The sequence below is a fragment of the Colossoma macropomum genome, unplaced genomic scaffold (genome assembly GCF_904425465.1).
Source record: "Colossoma macropomum unplaced genomic scaffold, Colossoma_macropomum, whole genome shotgun sequence".
NCBI classification, from domain to species: Eukaryota; Metazoa; Chordata; class Actinopteri; order Characiformes; family Serrasalmidae; genus Colossoma; species Colossoma macropomum.
Genome location: NW_023494805.1, coordinates 11,775,199 through 11,794,362, shown reverse-complemented (window position 1 = coordinate 11,794,362; position 19,164 = coordinate 11,775,199). Strand labels below are relative to the sequence as shown.

At 38.5% G+C, this 19,164-nt stretch overlaps 1 protein-coding gene across 1 annotated transcript in view; it reads right to left on the bottom strand.

The window, feature by feature from the left end:
* The window catches only part of ehbp1l1a (EH domain binding protein 1-like 1a), a 40,963-nt gene extending 22,972 nt beyond the window's left edge, over positions 1-17,991 (bottom strand). Inside the window, 11 exon segments of the mRNA XM_036597688.1 lie at positions 903-1,487; positions 2,682-2,900; positions 3,954-4,154; positions 5,139-5,369; positions 6,306-6,380; positions 6,862-6,998; positions 8,381-8,559; positions 9,609-9,662; positions 10,094-10,189; positions 10,784-10,841; positions 17,691-17,991. Of these exon segments, the coding sequence (XP_036453581.1) occupies positions 903-1,487; positions 2,682-2,900; positions 3,954-4,154; positions 5,139-5,369; positions 6,306-6,380; positions 6,862-6,998; positions 8,381-8,559; positions 9,609-9,662; positions 10,094-10,189; positions 10,784-10,841; positions 17,691-17,794 (1,939 nt within the window). The 5' untranslated portion in view covers positions 17,795-17,991.
* Between the last annotated feature and the right edge of the window lie 1,173 nt (positions 17,992-19,164).

Below are 19,164 nucleotides of genomic sequence, written 5' to 3'. Positions count from 1 at the left end.
TTGGAGAAGGAGAGAGACAGAGAGAGAGAGAGAGAGAGAGAGAGAGAGAGAGATGTTACAAGTAATGAAAAAAAGAGTGCAGTTTTGGTGTTTATAAGGTGTTTAACAAAATGAGTCAGGAACATGGATCATTCTGATAGTGAGGGTTATAAAGACGTGGTTACAAAACCCATGCTATTAAAGGGATACTGCAGTGTCATTCAGCCTAGACTCTGCCATGTCTGTTATATACTGTTTGTTAACAGAGGCTATTACTTTGATATGTTTCCCTTTTCCTGGAAAGAAAAGAAACCTTGTTGACTCAAAACTCTGTTATAACTGAAGCCAATGCTGAATTCTGTGAATATGCTTGACTATATAAATTCAACACCACAACCACTGCATTGTAACAAGTCTTAATTTGAAACCCACATGGGAAAACGTCTTAACAAAGCTGTTCTTATTTTTATCTCTTTAAAGCAATGTTTGTTCTTTTCAAACAGTAAAGAAACAGTCTAGAAGCAGTTCGGGTTCATTTCACATTGCCTGAGTTTTTGTATTCATGCGTGATCATGAAGGAGCCTGTGAAAACCACAAATTCTTTCCTCTGAAAAATGACCTTGATCTCTGAAATCTTAACTTACAGTTTAGTTTACAAATATTTTTCACAGAAAAACTCTTGCTTCCTAAAATTGTGTTATAAAAAATCAGAAACTCATCACTTCATGCAACAGATGCAGCAGATAGAGATTAGGTTGAAAAACACAGCAGTGTTCTTTGAGGGCATTAAAAAAACCCAGCCCTTCAAAGATGCAAATGCAGTTTTGAGTGTTAAATCAAGTAACATGAGAAGTGACTAGGTATTTCATTGGTTTAGCTTTGCAAACAATTTAGTAGAGCTGCTCTTAAAGTTTACCCTGTACCTGTCTGACAGTCGACGGATGGAGTGACCACAGGACCAACAGCAGCAGAGCCAGAAATGTGGGCAGATGATGGTAGAGCAGAAACAGGGGGGTGAGGAGTAGGTGGGGAGCTAGACGACAAAGCAGGAGTGAGGGAGGGGGAGAGCAAAGGTAAGGCAATAGAAGCAGGCGGAGGGATGGCAGCAGGGAATAAGGGGACAGGTGGCTGGGGTTTGGAAGGTGCAAAAACACAAGAAGAAGGGGAAGTAGGAACAGAAGCCACCTCAGATGGTATTAAGCATGAAGGCGGAGCTACAGTAGAATACCCGGCTCTCACTGGTTGGAAAGCACCATCAGGGGTGGGAGAAGACACTTGAGGAGAAGACAAAGGAGGATGTGGTGCATTTAGGGGTGGAGGAGGATACACATGAGTAATGGCTTTTTTAAGGGGAGGGTCTAAAACAGGGGTAGATGAAATGGAGGCAGGTCTGCGAAGTGTCTGTGTGCTTTGCACAGGCATATGACAGATGGGTTCCGCTAAGCTAGCAGGAACAGGACATAGGCTGGGCTTCACTTCAGGAGACTTCCATTCCCTCTGCCAAGATGCTACCATGGAGGTGGGGTAGGGGGAGAGAGAGAGTATCATAGTTATTTTAGCAGTGCTTGAGTATTAGTCTCTTTTAACCCAAGTACACTACTTTTATTTGACCTAAATTTGCTAGCTGCCATTATTAACATTTTATATGGGGGTCTCACAACCAAGTAAACCTTTGCCCCAAGTTCACTAGGACTTTACCTAAGTTAGCTAAGGTTGTAAGTATGACGTGACTTGTGTTCAATTAATTTTGGTCAGAAACAAGATGGAAGTGCTGGTAATAATGCTTTCTTGTTTATTTTTGCTTATCTGTCATTAAAGACTATGTTTTTTTTGTGTTACTGTAACAAAATGTAAAGCAGAGGACGCTACTGAGACAAGTAATGCCTTTACCCAGTATGAAGCATCACACAGCACGCGTTTCTATTCGGATTTCTGTGTAGATGATTTCAGCCCACCATACTCATGTGTGGCTGTTCAATAACAGAAATATAACCAGTTTACAATCTGTGATCATCATTTTGTTGACATGCTTCCAGCTCAGAAGCCCCGGACTCATCAAAAAGTCTCCCACTAGTAAATGCAACACTGTGGGGGTGTTTATGACCGCTACATTCGAAAATACAATATTTCCAACATTAAGGCAGCAACAGATAGCTGCCATTATTAGCATTTTATATGGGGTATTATCTCTGTAAATTTCTGTCTCAAGTACACTGGGGTTCAGAAGGTTACTTAGCTACATTTAACTAAACTGGGGTTCAGAAGGTTACTTAGCTACCTTTAACTAAACTGGGGTTCAGAAGGTTACTTAGCTGCCATTAACTAAACTGGGGTTCAGATGGTTTGTTAGCTGACATTATTAGCATTTTACTCAAAGTTCTTACATCTTGGTCCCACATACACTAAAAGTTTACCTAAGTTAGCTAACTGCCATTATTAGCATCTCATATGGGGCTCTTAGACCTCAATAAACCAAGTTAGCTTAGTTTTTTCCTAAGTTAGCTAGCTGTTAACATTTCATACAGTGTTCTGACTGGAGTTTTCCAGGACAAGGCTTAATCCCTGTCTGGGAAACCGACCCTAGAATTTTTTTTTGAAATACATGGAAATAAATAGCATATAATCCCAAACAAAGTTTGAGAGAAAATGGTCAATTAACTTCCCAAACACTGTCACTATACAGCTCTGTGGGGTTAAATTACCTGTCTCAGTAGCAGAAGGCATGCTGGTGGGCCTTGTGAGAGTGGAGCCTGGCTCAGCCAGTGAAACACGGTAGGCTTTTAAAGGGCATTGTGCAGGGGGAGGTATAGAGCCAGTATGGGCAGAGCCAAGACTAGAAGTAACAGGGCTGGAGGCAGAAGGATGTGGACGTAAAGAGGGAAAACTGAGAGGTCTCCAGACTCCTGGGGCAGCCTGAGTGGCTGAGACCAAGGAAAACAGAAAAAGAGGTAAATGAAAGGTGAGAAGAAGCAAAGAATTAGCAGTAGGAAATGACAGGCGAACAGCGAAGGGAGAGGGAGCTGGTAAAAAATCTCAAATAACGATGTAACTAGTTTACCATACACACTCTTACAACAGGGCCAATTTAACACTACTACTCTATGTCACCAGCCTAGCTGATAGAAAAATTAACACAGTAAAGTGGGTTACATTAAATTAGAGGTGGTTGATATGGCAAAAATGTAATGCTGCTTCACAATACACAATATATACTATGATATATTTTTCTGAGGTTGGAACAGACACAATGCACCTGCAAAAAAGCTAAATAAAGCCAAGTTTAAAAATACTGAAAAAGTATTAATAAAAATCAAGTAAAAAAACTCAAAATATTAGTATACAAATATATAAGATAATTGCGTAATTGGCTAACATCCGATCAGCTACTTGTTACCACGCTATGCAGTTTATGTTTGTGACACTTTTGTTCGTTGTTTATTAGTGTTCTACAAACAGGGTACAGGAAAACTACAGGAGGACTACAACAGTATTTATTGTTGTCATCATAATTTGTCACATGAAAAATGCTTTTTTGAGCATATTGTGGATATCAACAGTTAAAAGACACTTCCCAACTACATGTTTGATCAAAAGAGAGCATAAGTAGGCCTGGAATAGTACTGTATGTGAAATGTTGAATACAAATCAGTGTATTCATAGTTTTTTGATAGTATTATAAAATATTTTTAAATGCGGCACTATCATATATCCGAAGAAATAAATATTTTGACACATCATGTATGATGAAGGCATCCTGAAGAATCAAGATATTACATTTTTGCTATATCGCCCAGCTCTGGTCTAATTTTTTTACTTTTTATGTAGCATGCAATTGGCCAGTGAAAAACTAATGCCGACACCTGTGATGTACTCAGGAAAGCATATTATGATGTAACTTATGATGATAATAACACAGGGTCACAATAACATACTGCCCACTTCTACAATATATGATGATACCCGACACCCATTACCTGTCTGAGCAATATCAGGTAGAGGAGTAGGCTGAGAGGTAGAGACGGAAAAGTTGGAAGAGAGAGAGAAAGAAGGAACGCTGGGCAAAGCGGAGGAGAAGGGTCGTGGTTGTGATGCAACAGCACCCTCAGCGGAGCTGATCTCCATCATACTAATGTCAGCTTGGCCTCCAGAGGGCCTTTGGGGAACAGACATAGGCACTTAAAGAGAGTAAAAGAAGAAGCAGAAAGAAAACAGAAACATAATTAGATAAGTATCTAAAAGAAAAGCGGAAAGAAGAAGTCTGTTTGTGAGATTAAACTTCATTTTTTTCTTATACTTAAGATCAGCATCAGCCTACAATTCCCATATTTCTACATCTTTGACAGCATGAAAAGAAAGTCTGAAGTAGTAACAATAAGTTTGATTGTGGCACATTAGGACAGTAAGTGAAAGGAAAAACACAAGCGCAGGTCATATGGGTAGTTCTATGAGCAGATTCACAGAGTGCTGTATGGGTTACCATGTGGTTCAGACAAATGCCTCTAAAGACAGGAGCTATAAACTTAGGCCATTTATATTTAAATGTAAACAAAACAGGCAGTTTAGGAGATTCTTTCTATACAAAACACAACTTCCCACAGTGTATTTAGACATGATTTAAGATCATGCACTAGGAAGTATCTCAGAATAGAATGCAATGTTTAACACATGCCCTCTTTTAAAGAACTCTTAATCCACAGCACATTATAGTTGAGGCCCCAGTTTAGTCAAAACAAAATTTCTCTTGTCTGGTCTCACCCTTTAGTAAAAGGAGGTGTGGGTTATTAAATGCATGACTGGTTACAACAGGAATGTTTTCTAGGAAGTTTTCCAGGAAAAAATAAATTTAGTTTTTAATAGATCAAAACAACAACAAAAGACTTTTACAGTGGTGTATGCGATGATTCACCACACAATTAAATTACACCACTTTGTGGATCTTACTATAGAATGCACAAACTTGGTATTTATAATGTAAATATACATGACACCCATAGAACATATTTTGTGGTATTTTTCACTATTTTGTATATTATGGTTTTCACGTATATTTGGGTCAATTCGACTGCAATTTATGTTGAAACCCGCACCAAATTCTTTGCACATTTCGTGCTGCCAAATCATCAGTTCTGATTATTATTCTGTTGCATGCATGTGTATACCTGAGCCTGCTGTTGGCTGGAAGATTTTGGGCAGGGCAGGAGGATGAGCACGGATGAATGCTGGCACAGTGAAGGCGTAAGGGGAGGGGCGTGTGTGCTGGACGGAGCCAGCAGGGTGGAGCGGTTGGATGGGAGGAGGTGGAAGTAGTGGAAGAAAAGGATTCAGAGAGGGTGGAGGAGGAAGGTTAGGAGTAGTGACCGACAAACTCGTCCATTCCATTTCAGAATGAACTGAAAGATGGAGAGGAGGTGAGTTGTGAAACAGAGAGAGAAATGAGGAATTGGGATAAGTGAAGGATTTGTTTCGGAGGAAAAAAAGGAAATGAAAAAGGGAAGACATGGTTTGAAAACACCAAACATAAAAGTGCTCAGATGCTCAAATAAACACAGACTAAAAATGTTCATGAGCACTTGTATGTACAAATCATTGATTCCATATTTCACATTTACTGACAGGCTAAAAAAGAAGATTCAGAAAATTCAAACTAAAGTATGTATGAATTTTGAGCAAGACTCTAGAAATAATACATAGTGGTGCAATATCAGATTAATACTTAATGTTTTTATGTTACACTAAACAGTACACGTACACAATTACTCCAATCTCCAGTGGACTACAAGCATATTGGTAAAAAGAATTTATCCACCCAACCCTACTGCATGTATAACATTACAAACATTGTAAATTCACGCCACTGTGTAGTGACTGCATTTTCTGCCTTGCAAGTATGATTTTTGAGCATCTGATACCAAATAAGCACAATATATTAGAATCCTTCATGAAAATGAAATATGTTCTCAATATATTCCAAAATAGGATATATTGTACTACATTTTCAATATGTTACTTTTCACATGGGACAAAACATTCATTTGAAATGGTCTTTCGATGGTATTCATATGAACTATTAAACAAACAGTTATCAAATATAAAAAGTTGCTGTTTTCTCAGCTCTCTACTGAAGTATTTAATTAGCGCACAAAATATATTGCCTATCAACAGTATATCAACAATAACTGACAGTACAGTTCGGTCATAAAATTGGGTTATTGCAGATGGATATCATAATTTCAAATGAAGTTGGACATGAATGGTATAATGTGGTGAGAAATGAGAGAAAAAGACCCAAGTTCAGACAGAAAGTGAGAGAAAAGATGGAAAGCTACCTGTGACAGACGGGTTTGCGTCTGCAGCAGGCCTCCATGCCTGATCATGAACTCTTCTAACAGGAGGAAGAGGAGCTGACCATAGAGGGGAAGAAATGAGAGAGAGACGAGGGGTCTTGTTTGTGAAACCTTTCTTCATATGTAAGCACATCTACACCTACAGGGTTCATGAATCACTATTTCCTACAGAGTTACTGAGACACAGTTAATTACTAAACTAAAATATGCTGATTTAAATGCAAGATATTTTCTTTCATAAGTATTGCTGTCAAATGACCTAGCAAGGTAGAGGATCTATAGGGGCATTAGCAGTTAATTTGGAATCCTGTGACCAAAAATCTATGAACAAAGGACCAAAAATTTGGATAATTCAGGTTTCACAAATGAGGACCCAGAAAAAGATCACATTAATAACGAGACAGAGTTCAAGGTCACATGGAATGCTTAAGAAAGAGAGAGTGAAAGAACAAAGATGTGTGTACAGTACTTGGTTTTGTGTTTGGATGAGTATTTGATACTTTTTCTTTGTATGTTTGTGTGAGAAAGAGATTCTTACCTGTTGCTGCTATGCTGATGTTTCCTCCTGTGCTCGTCCTCCTGTCCTCCTCATCACTGTCATTAAAGTCCTCCAGGTTTCCCACATCTGAATGCTTTAGGCTCATTAGACTGGCTAAGCTCTGCATGTCCTCATCACTGCAGGGATAAGAGATACTCACTAGGTTGCCAACAACGTAATACGGATTATAAAATCCAAATATTTACTCGCAAAAATCGGACAGCACCTTCATAATGGCTACATGTTTGTTTAATTAACTCACAACAGCACTCATGAGACCATTAAACAAACATTCAGGCAATTATACTACAGCTGTCAGATTTTTCTTAACACTTTACTACAGGGAACAACACACACCTTAAAGAGCTGATCTCCAAAAGTTTAAAAGTTTTCCCATAATCTGTTATCAAAGTCTAGTGACTTTTGCCCACCTTCATTATGTCTTCTAATTTTTTGCTACATCATTGTGCACCAGTAGGAAGAGAAAAATAATATTACCCAGTAATATCATGTTTCAACTCTCTCTACCACAAGCCACACCAATCACTGAGAGAAAATGCTCAGCCAGCTCAGAGGCCCTCCCTGTTACCCTCTTTTACCCAGAAATGTTATTATACAGAATAAAAATGTAATTCATGTTAAAGAGTGCCTTGAAAAAACATAATTTGGCATGAAGATTGTACTGCATACCCTCTGGTATTAACACAGATGCAGGAAGGTGTTCTTAGCTGAGGTTGCTGAAATTTTAAGTAGCATATACATGATGTGAACAATGACATCACACTAAATAATTTACATCAAACAGAGGATGTCATAACATGCTATAATGAGGCAAGAGATGGCAATACATATAACTGACATATCAAACCACTGATAAAAATCCTCCACATTCGGCTACTGTAGATTTTGAAAATATACAGATAAAATGGAAAAAAAGCATAAACTGTAATTATTCTTAGCAGCTGCACTCCAGAAATCCATGTTCTTGCTCAGATTCTGAAGTAAGGTGGATTTTTTAAAACTAAAACTAAAAACTATACCGCACTATGTATAATCTATTTATTATTTAATACAGCATTTAATAATTGCTGTATTAAATTAACCGATCAGGAAAAATCATCTGTAAAAACTTCTTTGTGTGTTACATACAAGCTATTTCAAAACAAGCTCTTTCGAAAGTGCTCTATGTATGACTGTCTAACCCAGATGCACAGATTTTGAAAGGAATTCTGTTTGAAGCATGGATGTAAAAAGCAGAACTGAGCATGTCAATTGCTGTGAAGCATTTGTGCATTCAAAGTAGGCCATAAACTCAGTAGAAAAATGATCCCACATGAGCCAGTATTAACTAGTGACTGTTCACTGTTCAACTGTACATTTATACTACCCAGACTACTCCATTCACTGTCTGTAGAACTGAAAACAGGTCAGACAGCACTACTGGCTAAACTCAACATCCTAGTCCTCATCTTTTCTCTTTAAGCTGCTCCCAGATGGTGATTACTAGGTGATTACTTACGTGGCCTTGCCCTCTTTAAGGAAAATGCATGTCAGAGTGAGCTTGAGTGTGGCCTCCACCACTTTCACAGAAAGAGGCTTCATTCTGAGCGTCAGGTCAAACTGTGCTGAAGTGGCGTTGACATATTTCTTCATGTTTACATCCGCTGAGGCTAGAACTTTGCGATGACCCTTTGTTTCCTGTATAATTTATTAAAGACATTAAGGACACTGTAACAGATGCTAAAAATGCAATAAAAAGACTTTTATTATTTTAACTAACTGTGCTCATAAATTTAGACAAATACAACAGGATTAACTGACCACAGTGCAACATCTGCAGAGTTTATTCTGCTATTAGTCTGAACAAATCATAATTCACAGTCCTAGCTTTGTAGTGAGATGCAAATTTAAATAGGCTATATAATATATAAATTCGGCATGCGCCAATACCATTTTATCACTGACAACAATGAAGTACAGGCATCTGCACATACAGATACCTGCTCCAATCACTGGACAATTTAGATTTTATGATAGATTTTTTTGCCAAGGAGCAGTGGTGCTCCTGATTTTAAATAAACAGGAACACAGAGAAAAATTTATGAACACAAACTTAAATTAAACTTTTATATTCCGTGTATTTCTTTATTCTTCAAAACAGTCAGAAAAGATGTACTACACAGTGATCATTTCTGAAACCCTTATCTTTCCTGTTTGGCTTTGTGGTTGACCAAAATACAGTGTGTTGGGTGTTACACGCAAGCAGGCTACCATGAAGCCCAAGAGAATCAGATAATTCTCAAAGAAAAACAGATAAAGTGGAGTGGATGAACTGCTACATGTGCTGGAAAGTGCCAAGTTGTCTACCAATATCATTTATAGATATGATCTAATCACTAAGCTGCCACTTCAGCATTCTTGCATGCAAAAACTAATTTTCAGGAAGTATTTAAATAAGTATTTGCAGAAGACTTTAGCTTATATCCATCTGAATGTTTATGTAGGGCATACATTTCTGAGTATTTCCACTTTATCCAGAGGGAAAACAGTACTACATGCTAAAAAACAGTAAACATGACTGCTGCACAAACAATGGAGAAATTCATGTGAAATGTAGATGAGCTGCTGTCTGGGCTGGTAGCTGTGAGGCAGCTATCAGTTGAAAACCACACTGGAAACTCAGCTATACAGCTTCTTATGCAGTTTTGTTTTTATAGTAGTGTAAAGATTAGCAGAATCAGACTTACGTTTTCAATGATGAATGTCCAGTCTTTGTCTTCAAATTCATCAGCATTTGGATCCTATGGAAGAGTTTATAACAGTATTAGTAACTGAATCATATTTTTAATATTATTTTTACTGTATTCTATATACATATTATATGGCATTTATCAACACTTTACACTTCAGGTTAATTATTTAGTGATTAATCTTGAGGTATATAATTCTGTAACCACTATAAATTATTCAGTGACTGCAATTAAACAAAATGCATTAAATATTGAGTCATTTTGAGAATTTAAAGACTGGAGCTTGCATCAGACTTAACATTAAGTCAATTAATATAAATGACAAATGATATACTAAATAATGGCATGGCAGAATTGAGGCTAATGCAAAAACTCAACACCGTTTTGGAATGCTACATGGGATACAGACATACAACAACCTATTTGAAATAATTAATTTCTTATCCAGTAGTGTTTCATTGTGTGATGTAGGCTAACTGCACCTTGAAGAGTGTGACAGTAGTCTCCACATTCTCAGGCACCTGCCACACCACCGTCCCTCTGTACGGGTTCTTGATGCCTGGCTGCCAGCCATGAAGCTAAAAATACAATACAACAGCGTTAAAACTACTGGAACATGCCTATAGCTTACAGCTAAACAATTAACTAAGTTATTACGTTCTGTGTGTCTTGTGGCATGTTGGAAATCTGGCATGACAAAAAATTGCCATATCATCGTTGTCAGAATGAAACCTTGTACCTCCAAAAAGGTAACTCCACAGGGGACGAAAAAAACCTTCCAAACTTTTAATGGAAGACGATGGAACAAGATCTATATATTATTTAGTCCAGTCATGCAATTTGTCATGCCATTTTTCACAAAGCATTAAATTTGTATTCAAAGAACTTTGCCATAGGCTATTTCTGTCACCACAGCTTATCAAAATATGACTCCTCTACACTCTACACAAAATGATTTTTTCCAGCATTGGGCCATAGGTTAACAGCTCTGTACAAATTGCAGTGCTACCGCATTAGAGCTACTAGTGCACCATTTGCACTAAAAAAGAAAAGCTAACAGTTGTACTCATGAAAAACTTGACAGAAGTGCAGATGGGATGAGTATTTTAGCTCACAGCTGCAGAGTGTGAAACTGAAATAGTGATGCACTAGAATCCACATCCTCGCCTCACCTTAGTGCAGATGCGTCTGTTTCGTCTCGTCCAAACCACTCTCAGCTTATCTGGCTGCCTGCAGACAAAAAGGTGTAAAATTAGCATCAGCCCTCAAACGCATACCATACAAAAGTTTAGACTCATTTGTCACCTTAATAATTTTTGTTATTACAAAGTTGCACAGGAGTAGAATATTGGACTTCTTTTACACATTTATCTGAAACCCAATCAGTTTTCTATTATTTTAAACATTGATTCCAGTAGTGTAACTAAAGCTGCAAGGCATCAGGTATCTTTGATTCAAAACCATAAATGCAAGTACCACTTTATTAATGGTTTGGATCAAAGAAATGTTTAGGATTCAACATCAGCTGCAATATGTAAATATAAAACAATTTCACAGCTGTTTTTCAGAATGCTTTCAGTAAAGCTGAATGTGCTGGTACTACTGAGGGGGAAGTTAGTTTTAGTGAGGTGATAGATGAGGAGGGATATTATCATGAGTGCACATTCCAGTTATTAGGTTACTTATCTGACCCACTTCTAGCACAACATTAGTCTAGGAAAATCCCATTTACTTCTCATAGCTCGTGAAGCAATGGGGTCATATGTATGACATATATAACCCTCCTCAGAACAGAGCAGTACTGATCTGGGATCAGGCTTTATATTTCATATCCTAATAAATATGCTCAGAATAAAAACTGATCTCGGAACAGCACTGTTATTCTGGAAGACCTCACACATGGAGTACAGCCCCAGTATTACAGGACTATGCGAGGAAGTGTTTTTAAATGAGTGTGCACCGTCTCAAGTTCTGTCATGCTGCCCTGATGGCATAATTATATTGCTTTTAGAAACAGTTAGTACTGCGTCAGTTTGGATATTTGACTCTTCTCTGTTTTAATGCAAAATGTAAAGGGCATATGAGTACTGTATATGTAAATGAGATGTCCTACTTTTGTCTGCTACAGGGAAGTACTGATATACAACTGTCAATGCACACATAACTACCAATATACAAAGAAAACAGTAATGAATGCCACATACACAAGGCAGTCCTGTGAACACTTAATGATATTCCACGAATATTATAATTTGCTTTAAACAATAACATACTTTGTGGCTTTGTGTGTCTGTGTATGTCTGTTTATATCAAGCTGCTGGTCTCTAGGAAGCATTACAGCCAGGAGCAGAAGGAGAGGAATAGTATGTATCAGCTAAGACTTGCTCTACTTTGGCCTTGCATGTTTTAGAGTCAAACAGGTCTCTCTCAGTGGAGGGTGTGGTCCTCTTCTACTCACTCAAACTGAATGAAAAGGTAAACAAACTGACGCCTTTCAACCACTCTCTTATCAAGCGACTGTGACTCATTCACTAGATCACAATATGTGACTACCAAGACAATAATGTCTATAACTTACTTTTTTTCTTTTTTACCTACTTTTCAGATTATGATACTGAAACCTTAAGTATCAGCTGATACTGATTAAATGTTTCTAAAATGAACTGTTTTTAACTGAAGCACTTACATAAGATATCATAAGATACATAACATACAAAATGGCAGCTATTTGATCTTTCATAAAAAAAAATTAGACTATCTGTATTTCCACACAGCCGACATAAATATCCCGAGCCTTATTGAATCGCTCGCTACTTGTCACTCTTGTATTAATGCTGGGATACATGTTGCTGCTGTTGTTATCACGTGACCTGCTTTACACTGCTTTTGCATCAGAAGCAATTCAGTGATATTTCAGGATAGATCTGTTACAGAATCATCCATCCATTCATTTTCAAAGCCGCTTATCCTTCTGAGTCACAGAGGGTGCTGGAGCCTTTTCCAAGCGTTCATCGGGCGGAAGGCAGGAAACATCCTGGACAGGTCGCCAGTCCATCACAGGGCTGTTACTACTCTAGTATCAGATTCAGCTTGATACCGATACTGATCATGGGCCGCTTTATTTATTTATTTTTTGCAGTTAAAGTGCAGTACATCCACAATCTGGGCGCATACATTTCAATATGGCCCTCCCTTCCCTTCAATCAGTCGTTATGACACTAGGAAAAATGCTGATGAGACAATCTAGCAGGATGTACACTGCATCCAGAGAGTAATTTCCTCTGAACACGGATGCATGAACAGAAGCAGTGTGTGGTGCAACAGTGTGCACAGACTAAAGTGAAGGTGGAGGGTGAGAGCAGCGTTGGCCGTCTGGTCTCACATTGCAGGTCACTCTGAGCAGCAGCTGTACAAAGGCATGAAGAGCCAGGCTGGCAGCTGATAGAATCATGAGGCCAACCGAAATAGCCTGAGAAAATGGCAGTGTGGATATTAGGGACCTTATTAAGCTCTGTAAAGTGTCTACAAAGCATATGACAGTATCATGTCATTATTAAAAGTAGAACAGAAAAAGCATATCGTCGCTATCCGAAGAAAAACAAGTATCTCCAAAAACACTCTTACCTTTCAATGCAACTTAATATAAAGAGATTTTATTGCAAGTGATTTTGTAGCATTTCTATTGGTCCACTCATTGTGAAATTTTCACACAACATAAAGGACAGCTGGGGTGTTGAAATTATGTAAAAAATAAAAATCGACAAAAATCGGACAGCGACAATATGTTCTTAAACTTCATTAATTTACTTAATGTACGTAACCATATTCATAGCTGTGCACAGTGGCATAACCAAAATCTTGTGTCCCTGTGCAAAGTGAAAATAATGGTCAATTAAGTTAAGCCACCTATGAGTCATGGGCGTAAAATTATAAGCTGTCCTGAAAAGACGTTAGGGGGCCTTTGTGCTACACGCCCCAGTGTTAGTGACCAACCTGCACTGACCATCGTTACACTACTGGCTTTGCACAGCCATACTTTGGTTGTACATGAGGAGCAACTAGCCCTCATATATATAGCTGAGTCAGTGTGGACTTTGGCAGTTATTAATGATCTGCATGAATGATGTCATGGGATATCATGTTCAACAGTCTTGCCTGTCATTCCAAGCAAAGTGTCTAGTTCACACCAAGCCGAGAAACACTGTGTTCTTTAATCAGTCAGTCCAGACTTTCGACATTCTACACATTCTGCTGAGCCTAAACTAGCATTTTGTTGCATGTGTGCTTGCATGTACTTGTATTTGATAGGGCTGTCTCAGTTGACTAAGTTAACTAAACAGTTGAAGAATTTGTGATTGACTAAGATTCTGTCAGTTGAGTAACTGCACTTATTTATTACTGCATTTAATTACTGGTGTAGTTTTACAAGCAAATTATAGTTCAACCATATTTCTGCACTTTCTGCAAATGACACTGATTCTCTGTGTAAATATGAGCACCATCCTATTGTGCTGACTGTGTTGTTTGCTTGCATCAGTCGTGCAAAGCACTGAGTACTGAAGAGAGAGACAGATAAGACAAAAAAGAAAGGTGTTTACAACCCAGGCCTTTGGAGGATTAGTTGAATTTTAGTTGAAAATCCGGCCTTGGATGACTAAGAAAATCGTTATTTGAGACGAGCTTTAGTATTTGCACTATTTCATCTGTGTCAGTGACCACTTGTGATAAGCTTTAAGTATGAACCAGTGTAATATGACCAGTACTTTTCTACATGAACTGGCACCTACGTGACAGGCCTTGACGCTGCATGCTGTGAACATCTACACTCACTGCTGAAAATGCATGACGTCTAGCCTCTTTCGACAAGACTCTTCCCCTATGTGAAAGGTCACTTAGCAACAATGACAGGGTTTACTGTAATAAGACAGTCCACACTGGAAAAAATATACACTCATCGCTAATTATGGCGTCATAAATGCAGGCCTGAAGTCTAGTCAGCAAACAGGCACCGCATGTTTACTGAGCATGTGAGGAGGAGACAGCTCTGATCTGAGGCATCTAATTCAGGTGGAGTATCACAGAAAAGGCTTTCGTTACATCCAGACAGCGTAGCCCAAAGAGAGGGAACTCTTACAAAATAAATATACAACAACTCCAGAATGACATTCATTGGTGAAGTTAAATTTCAAGCTACATCACAGCATATAGTTTTACGCTGCTAAAAAGGTGCTTGTCAGTGCTCCTGTACAGCAACAAGTGCTCATGACAGGAAGATGCTAGATCTACTGTTAAATGCACTGTTTTATTTAAAAGGTATTTCCATCAATGTTTCTCATTTCTGCGTAATTCAATCATGGATATGTGAACCAAACAATACAGAGAGTGTTGATGTAAAATGTGCCATTCTAAAGAAACTTGTCAACCTGATTTCTTTACTGTGGTGGTAACGTGAATCATGTGTTATGATGTCAATATAGTCATTATATTCACCATTTCATTCATCAGAACCACCAGTGAATCTACAAATGTCTTCTGATGTTTTTCTCTTCTGAAATAGTGGCAAATCCAAAAAAAGAGTTTTCTTTGGGTACTATTCACCTGCATGCACATTTCTGCCATGAAAAAAATCAATTGGGGCTAAAATCTCTCCTCAAAATGATCATAAAATAATGTCTCAGGCGTCAGTCAACATTTTCGTGTAATGTCATGTAATAACTGTCTGTGAAGGAACTTTTAGAGGCATTAAACGCTTCAGATGTCTGGTTCATATCACCACCACCGTGAACAAATCTGACTCTGACACATCAAACCTCTCTTTGTTCAAATCTCAATGATGCAGTTATGCAGACATTTTGAAAAATCACAGAAATTCCCATTTAAAACAATACATTAGTTTTCAAATATATTTGTTTCAAAACAAGTGCATATTAAGTTTCAAAACTTAATCCTCCAAATTAAGTCGAGAAGCCAAGACATGTTTGGATTCTGAATTTTACCTCTTTATCTTTTCACTGGAGCTACAAGGCTAACATTGCCAACGAGTCATAGAAGTTTACACTTCATCAGTTGGCACTGTGCAAACTGCAAACCGAAATCATCACACATTTGCCTCTAATTGTGTCAAGGTTTTGAATAAATATCAAATAGTCTTACTTGCCACTATGCAACAAACTGTTATTGATAAAATGCACAAAAGTAAAGACATGGTTCAGGCTTCAATCTATGACTGCTTTTAGCTAGGTGATATACTTTGTCCATTTTTATCTGCTTTAAGATGGCTAGAGAATGTTGTTCATGCCAACCTTTAGAGAGACTGCAGTTGTGTTGTTGATGCAGCATCTCTGATAAAGCAGCACTTGAGTTAATTCTTGGGGGATTGTAAATTAAATTTAATGTTATAATAGTATTACAAAAATGTAATAATCCCTGTTATTACATTACAGCAGGACCCTGTGTTCCAGCCGAAGCCTGGCTGCTTGGTACTGAGCTAAACAACAGCTGCCATCACTAAATGTGGCCTCTGGGAGTTTGACACTCATACTAACACAATGCTTCATGTCTCAAGAATACCAAGGCACATACTGTGTAACTTGAAAACAACAAACACAGCACAAGCTTAATGTGATGGGAAGGAAAAACAACAAAATGCAGAAAGAGAACATTTGGATGCTCTGTTTTATCAGTGAAGCAGCAGACAGCGTATAACTTACTCCACCCTCAAAGTCATGGAGAGTGGGGGTTAAAACAGTGGGCAGTGGTGGAGGACAAACCAAGAGACTGCTGGCCTTTGCAAATCAGAGGCTCTGGCACCATCTACAAACTAGTTTCTGTCTGGTCACTAAGACGTGTCCTTTTGACCAAGCTCCAATTAGGACAAGCGTGTGAGTGTGTGTGTGTGTTGGGAGGGGGGTCTTAGGCAGAGCTTTGTGTCTCACACTCCAAATAAAAGGTGAGCGAACAAGAAAAATAAAAAAGCAATGGCTTGTGCTTATTAACCCTAAAATGCCAAGGATCGGAAAACTTCTACATACTCTTATTACTTAAGAAGAGTTAGTAGGATTTCCTCCACTAAGAAAAACATTTCTTCTCAAAACAACCGCAAATAACACAATCTGAGTTAAACTTCTTAAACTTATTATTTGATTTTCCAAATTTTAGCGTGATCATGTCTTTTTTAAGTTAAACCCTAAACCTCTATAGATCCTGTATGTGGTGCCTACATCTCAGTTACTCAGTCTTATAACTACATACTAGATTCATAGCAGTTACTGGAACATTTATAACGTTTACAGAAGAATAAGCTTTATGATTAATAACTCAGCTATAAGCCCAGGGCTTAAGGGGATCAAACTGAAGTGTTTTCACGCTGTAACTGAATGAACTTGCTTCAAATGTTTACATCAGTCCCGCATAGATAAAGACTCTTACATCACATGCTGTTGCCAAAAAGGAAACTGAAAGACCACGCTGAGTTGATGTAATATACTATATTCATATGGAAATGAGGCACACGTTTGAAGCAAGTACATTCAAAGAGCCTGTTTTTTTCAGGGTGTGGAGAAAAACTGATGTGAACACTAAGAGAGCTGCCTTGTACAAGTCCAGACCTCTGAACTTGAGGCTAACCCTATTCATCTGCCCATCAGCTCTGAGCAGCACTCCTCATGACAGTGATTAAGGCAGACACAACAACAGCAACAACAACGCGGAAGTGAGCTGATAAGCGCTTAGCAGAGCGCAGCCGCACCTTATCAGCAACAAATTACATCAAAACATTCAGAAAAATATCTGTAAGACTCTCGGTTTCGTAAAAATGAAGTGTCCTCTCGGTGACTAACTCTAAACCGGGCTAACTCTGGTCCCATCACCTCAGGCTGAGTCTCACTCACTGCTCTCATGCGAGGCTGAACTTGGCTTCTTAGCAGTTGCTGTACCATTTAAGGTGGGACGGGAAACTTCGAGTCCGAGGCTGACTTCAGCTCGGGCAGCCTGCCGCGGACACTTTGCCACACCAACTCTGTTTTGTTCAGAAGTCACGTTAGAAACTAGAAAGGCTCGTGTGGACGAGCAGCCACCCACCACTTGTTGGTGCACTCCACCGTCAGCTCCGAGAAGGACGCCACGAATTGGAAGCGGGACGCCCTCTTCCCCACGCGCTGGAGTCTCTTCCACACCGAGGTCATGGCTGCACTGCGATGTCCCTCACAAATGCGCGCTGAATCGCGAAAAAGGCCACATCGTCTGACTGTGTGTGTTAGAAACGAGCTGCTGCTCTGTTAGTTTCCCCTCAGCTGTGCTGCGCTCACATGGCGCGAGCGTGCAGGCGGGAGCGCGCGCAGCTCCTCACTCACCGTCCAGCTTTAGATTCACATCAGGAGCGCACAGAAAGCCCTGAAACACGAGAGCACGATGGATATTCCGGCCTTTCACAGAGCTATAAATAACCTAAAGAGAGCTGGCCTTCACTAGAAAATCCCCAGGGCAGAATAAAACCCTACAGCGCCGAGTTAACCCCCACAGTGGTAAATTAAACCTTATAGGGTGTCGAATTAAAACAGTAAGCCGATTTATAGTGATATTACCACAGATAAGGTGTGTTACTAGGCACAACAACGCTTTCATAAATTTACATTTTTAATTTAATCATGAACACGTCATAATATAAGTTTCATAATATAAGTGTTTAACGTAGAAATCTTCACCATATACGGTTCGGCTAGCCCATCTATATGATTTTGTGTATTATATATATTATATATACATTATATCATACACGATGGTTCCCACACTGGGTTTAATATTACTTACGGCAGACAGACATTTAAAGCTTACAAGACATTTAAGTAACGCACTCTTTACTTTATATGAGGCAGTTTTCCTTCAGTAAGTGCTTTAATGCTTTTAAGTGGCCATATTAATATGGCCTTTTTTGCCTGCTGGCCTCTAAAGTATCTAGTTCTCGTTGTTAAGAAAATAAGTTTAATCAAAACAAGATTCTTTTGTGGGTTATGTTTACGTCCTCTCTATCAGTATGCTCAATGGTCCATGCAGTCAACATAAAAAGCATTCACAAGAATTCAGATGTTATAAGATAACATGTACAGTTTGTTCTTACATGTTCTTTGAGTTTGTTTCCCATAGGATGTTTAAACGTAAAAATGTTAGTTACTGGGCTTCCTTAAAAGCATATTATTTCTTATTTTTAAAGTTGAAGCAGCATTTTTACAGTATGATATATACAGTATAATAATACAGTCTTTACAATAAAACGACTTTGAATGTGGCTCAGTCTGTCAGATGTCAGATCCTGAATTACCCATTTTACGGTTGGATGGAGTTTATATTGTTGCTTTTACCTCAGTAGTGTCTAATTAAAGTTTTTAGATTAAACCCAGTGTAGGCCACCTTTAACAGTGTTGAATATGCAGTATTGAATTAACTCTTATACATTGTTGGCATAAACCTTATAAAGTGTTGAATTTATGCTGTGCTGAATTAAACCTTGTACACTTGTACAGTGTTGTAGTGTTGAAATAACCCTTACAGTATTGAG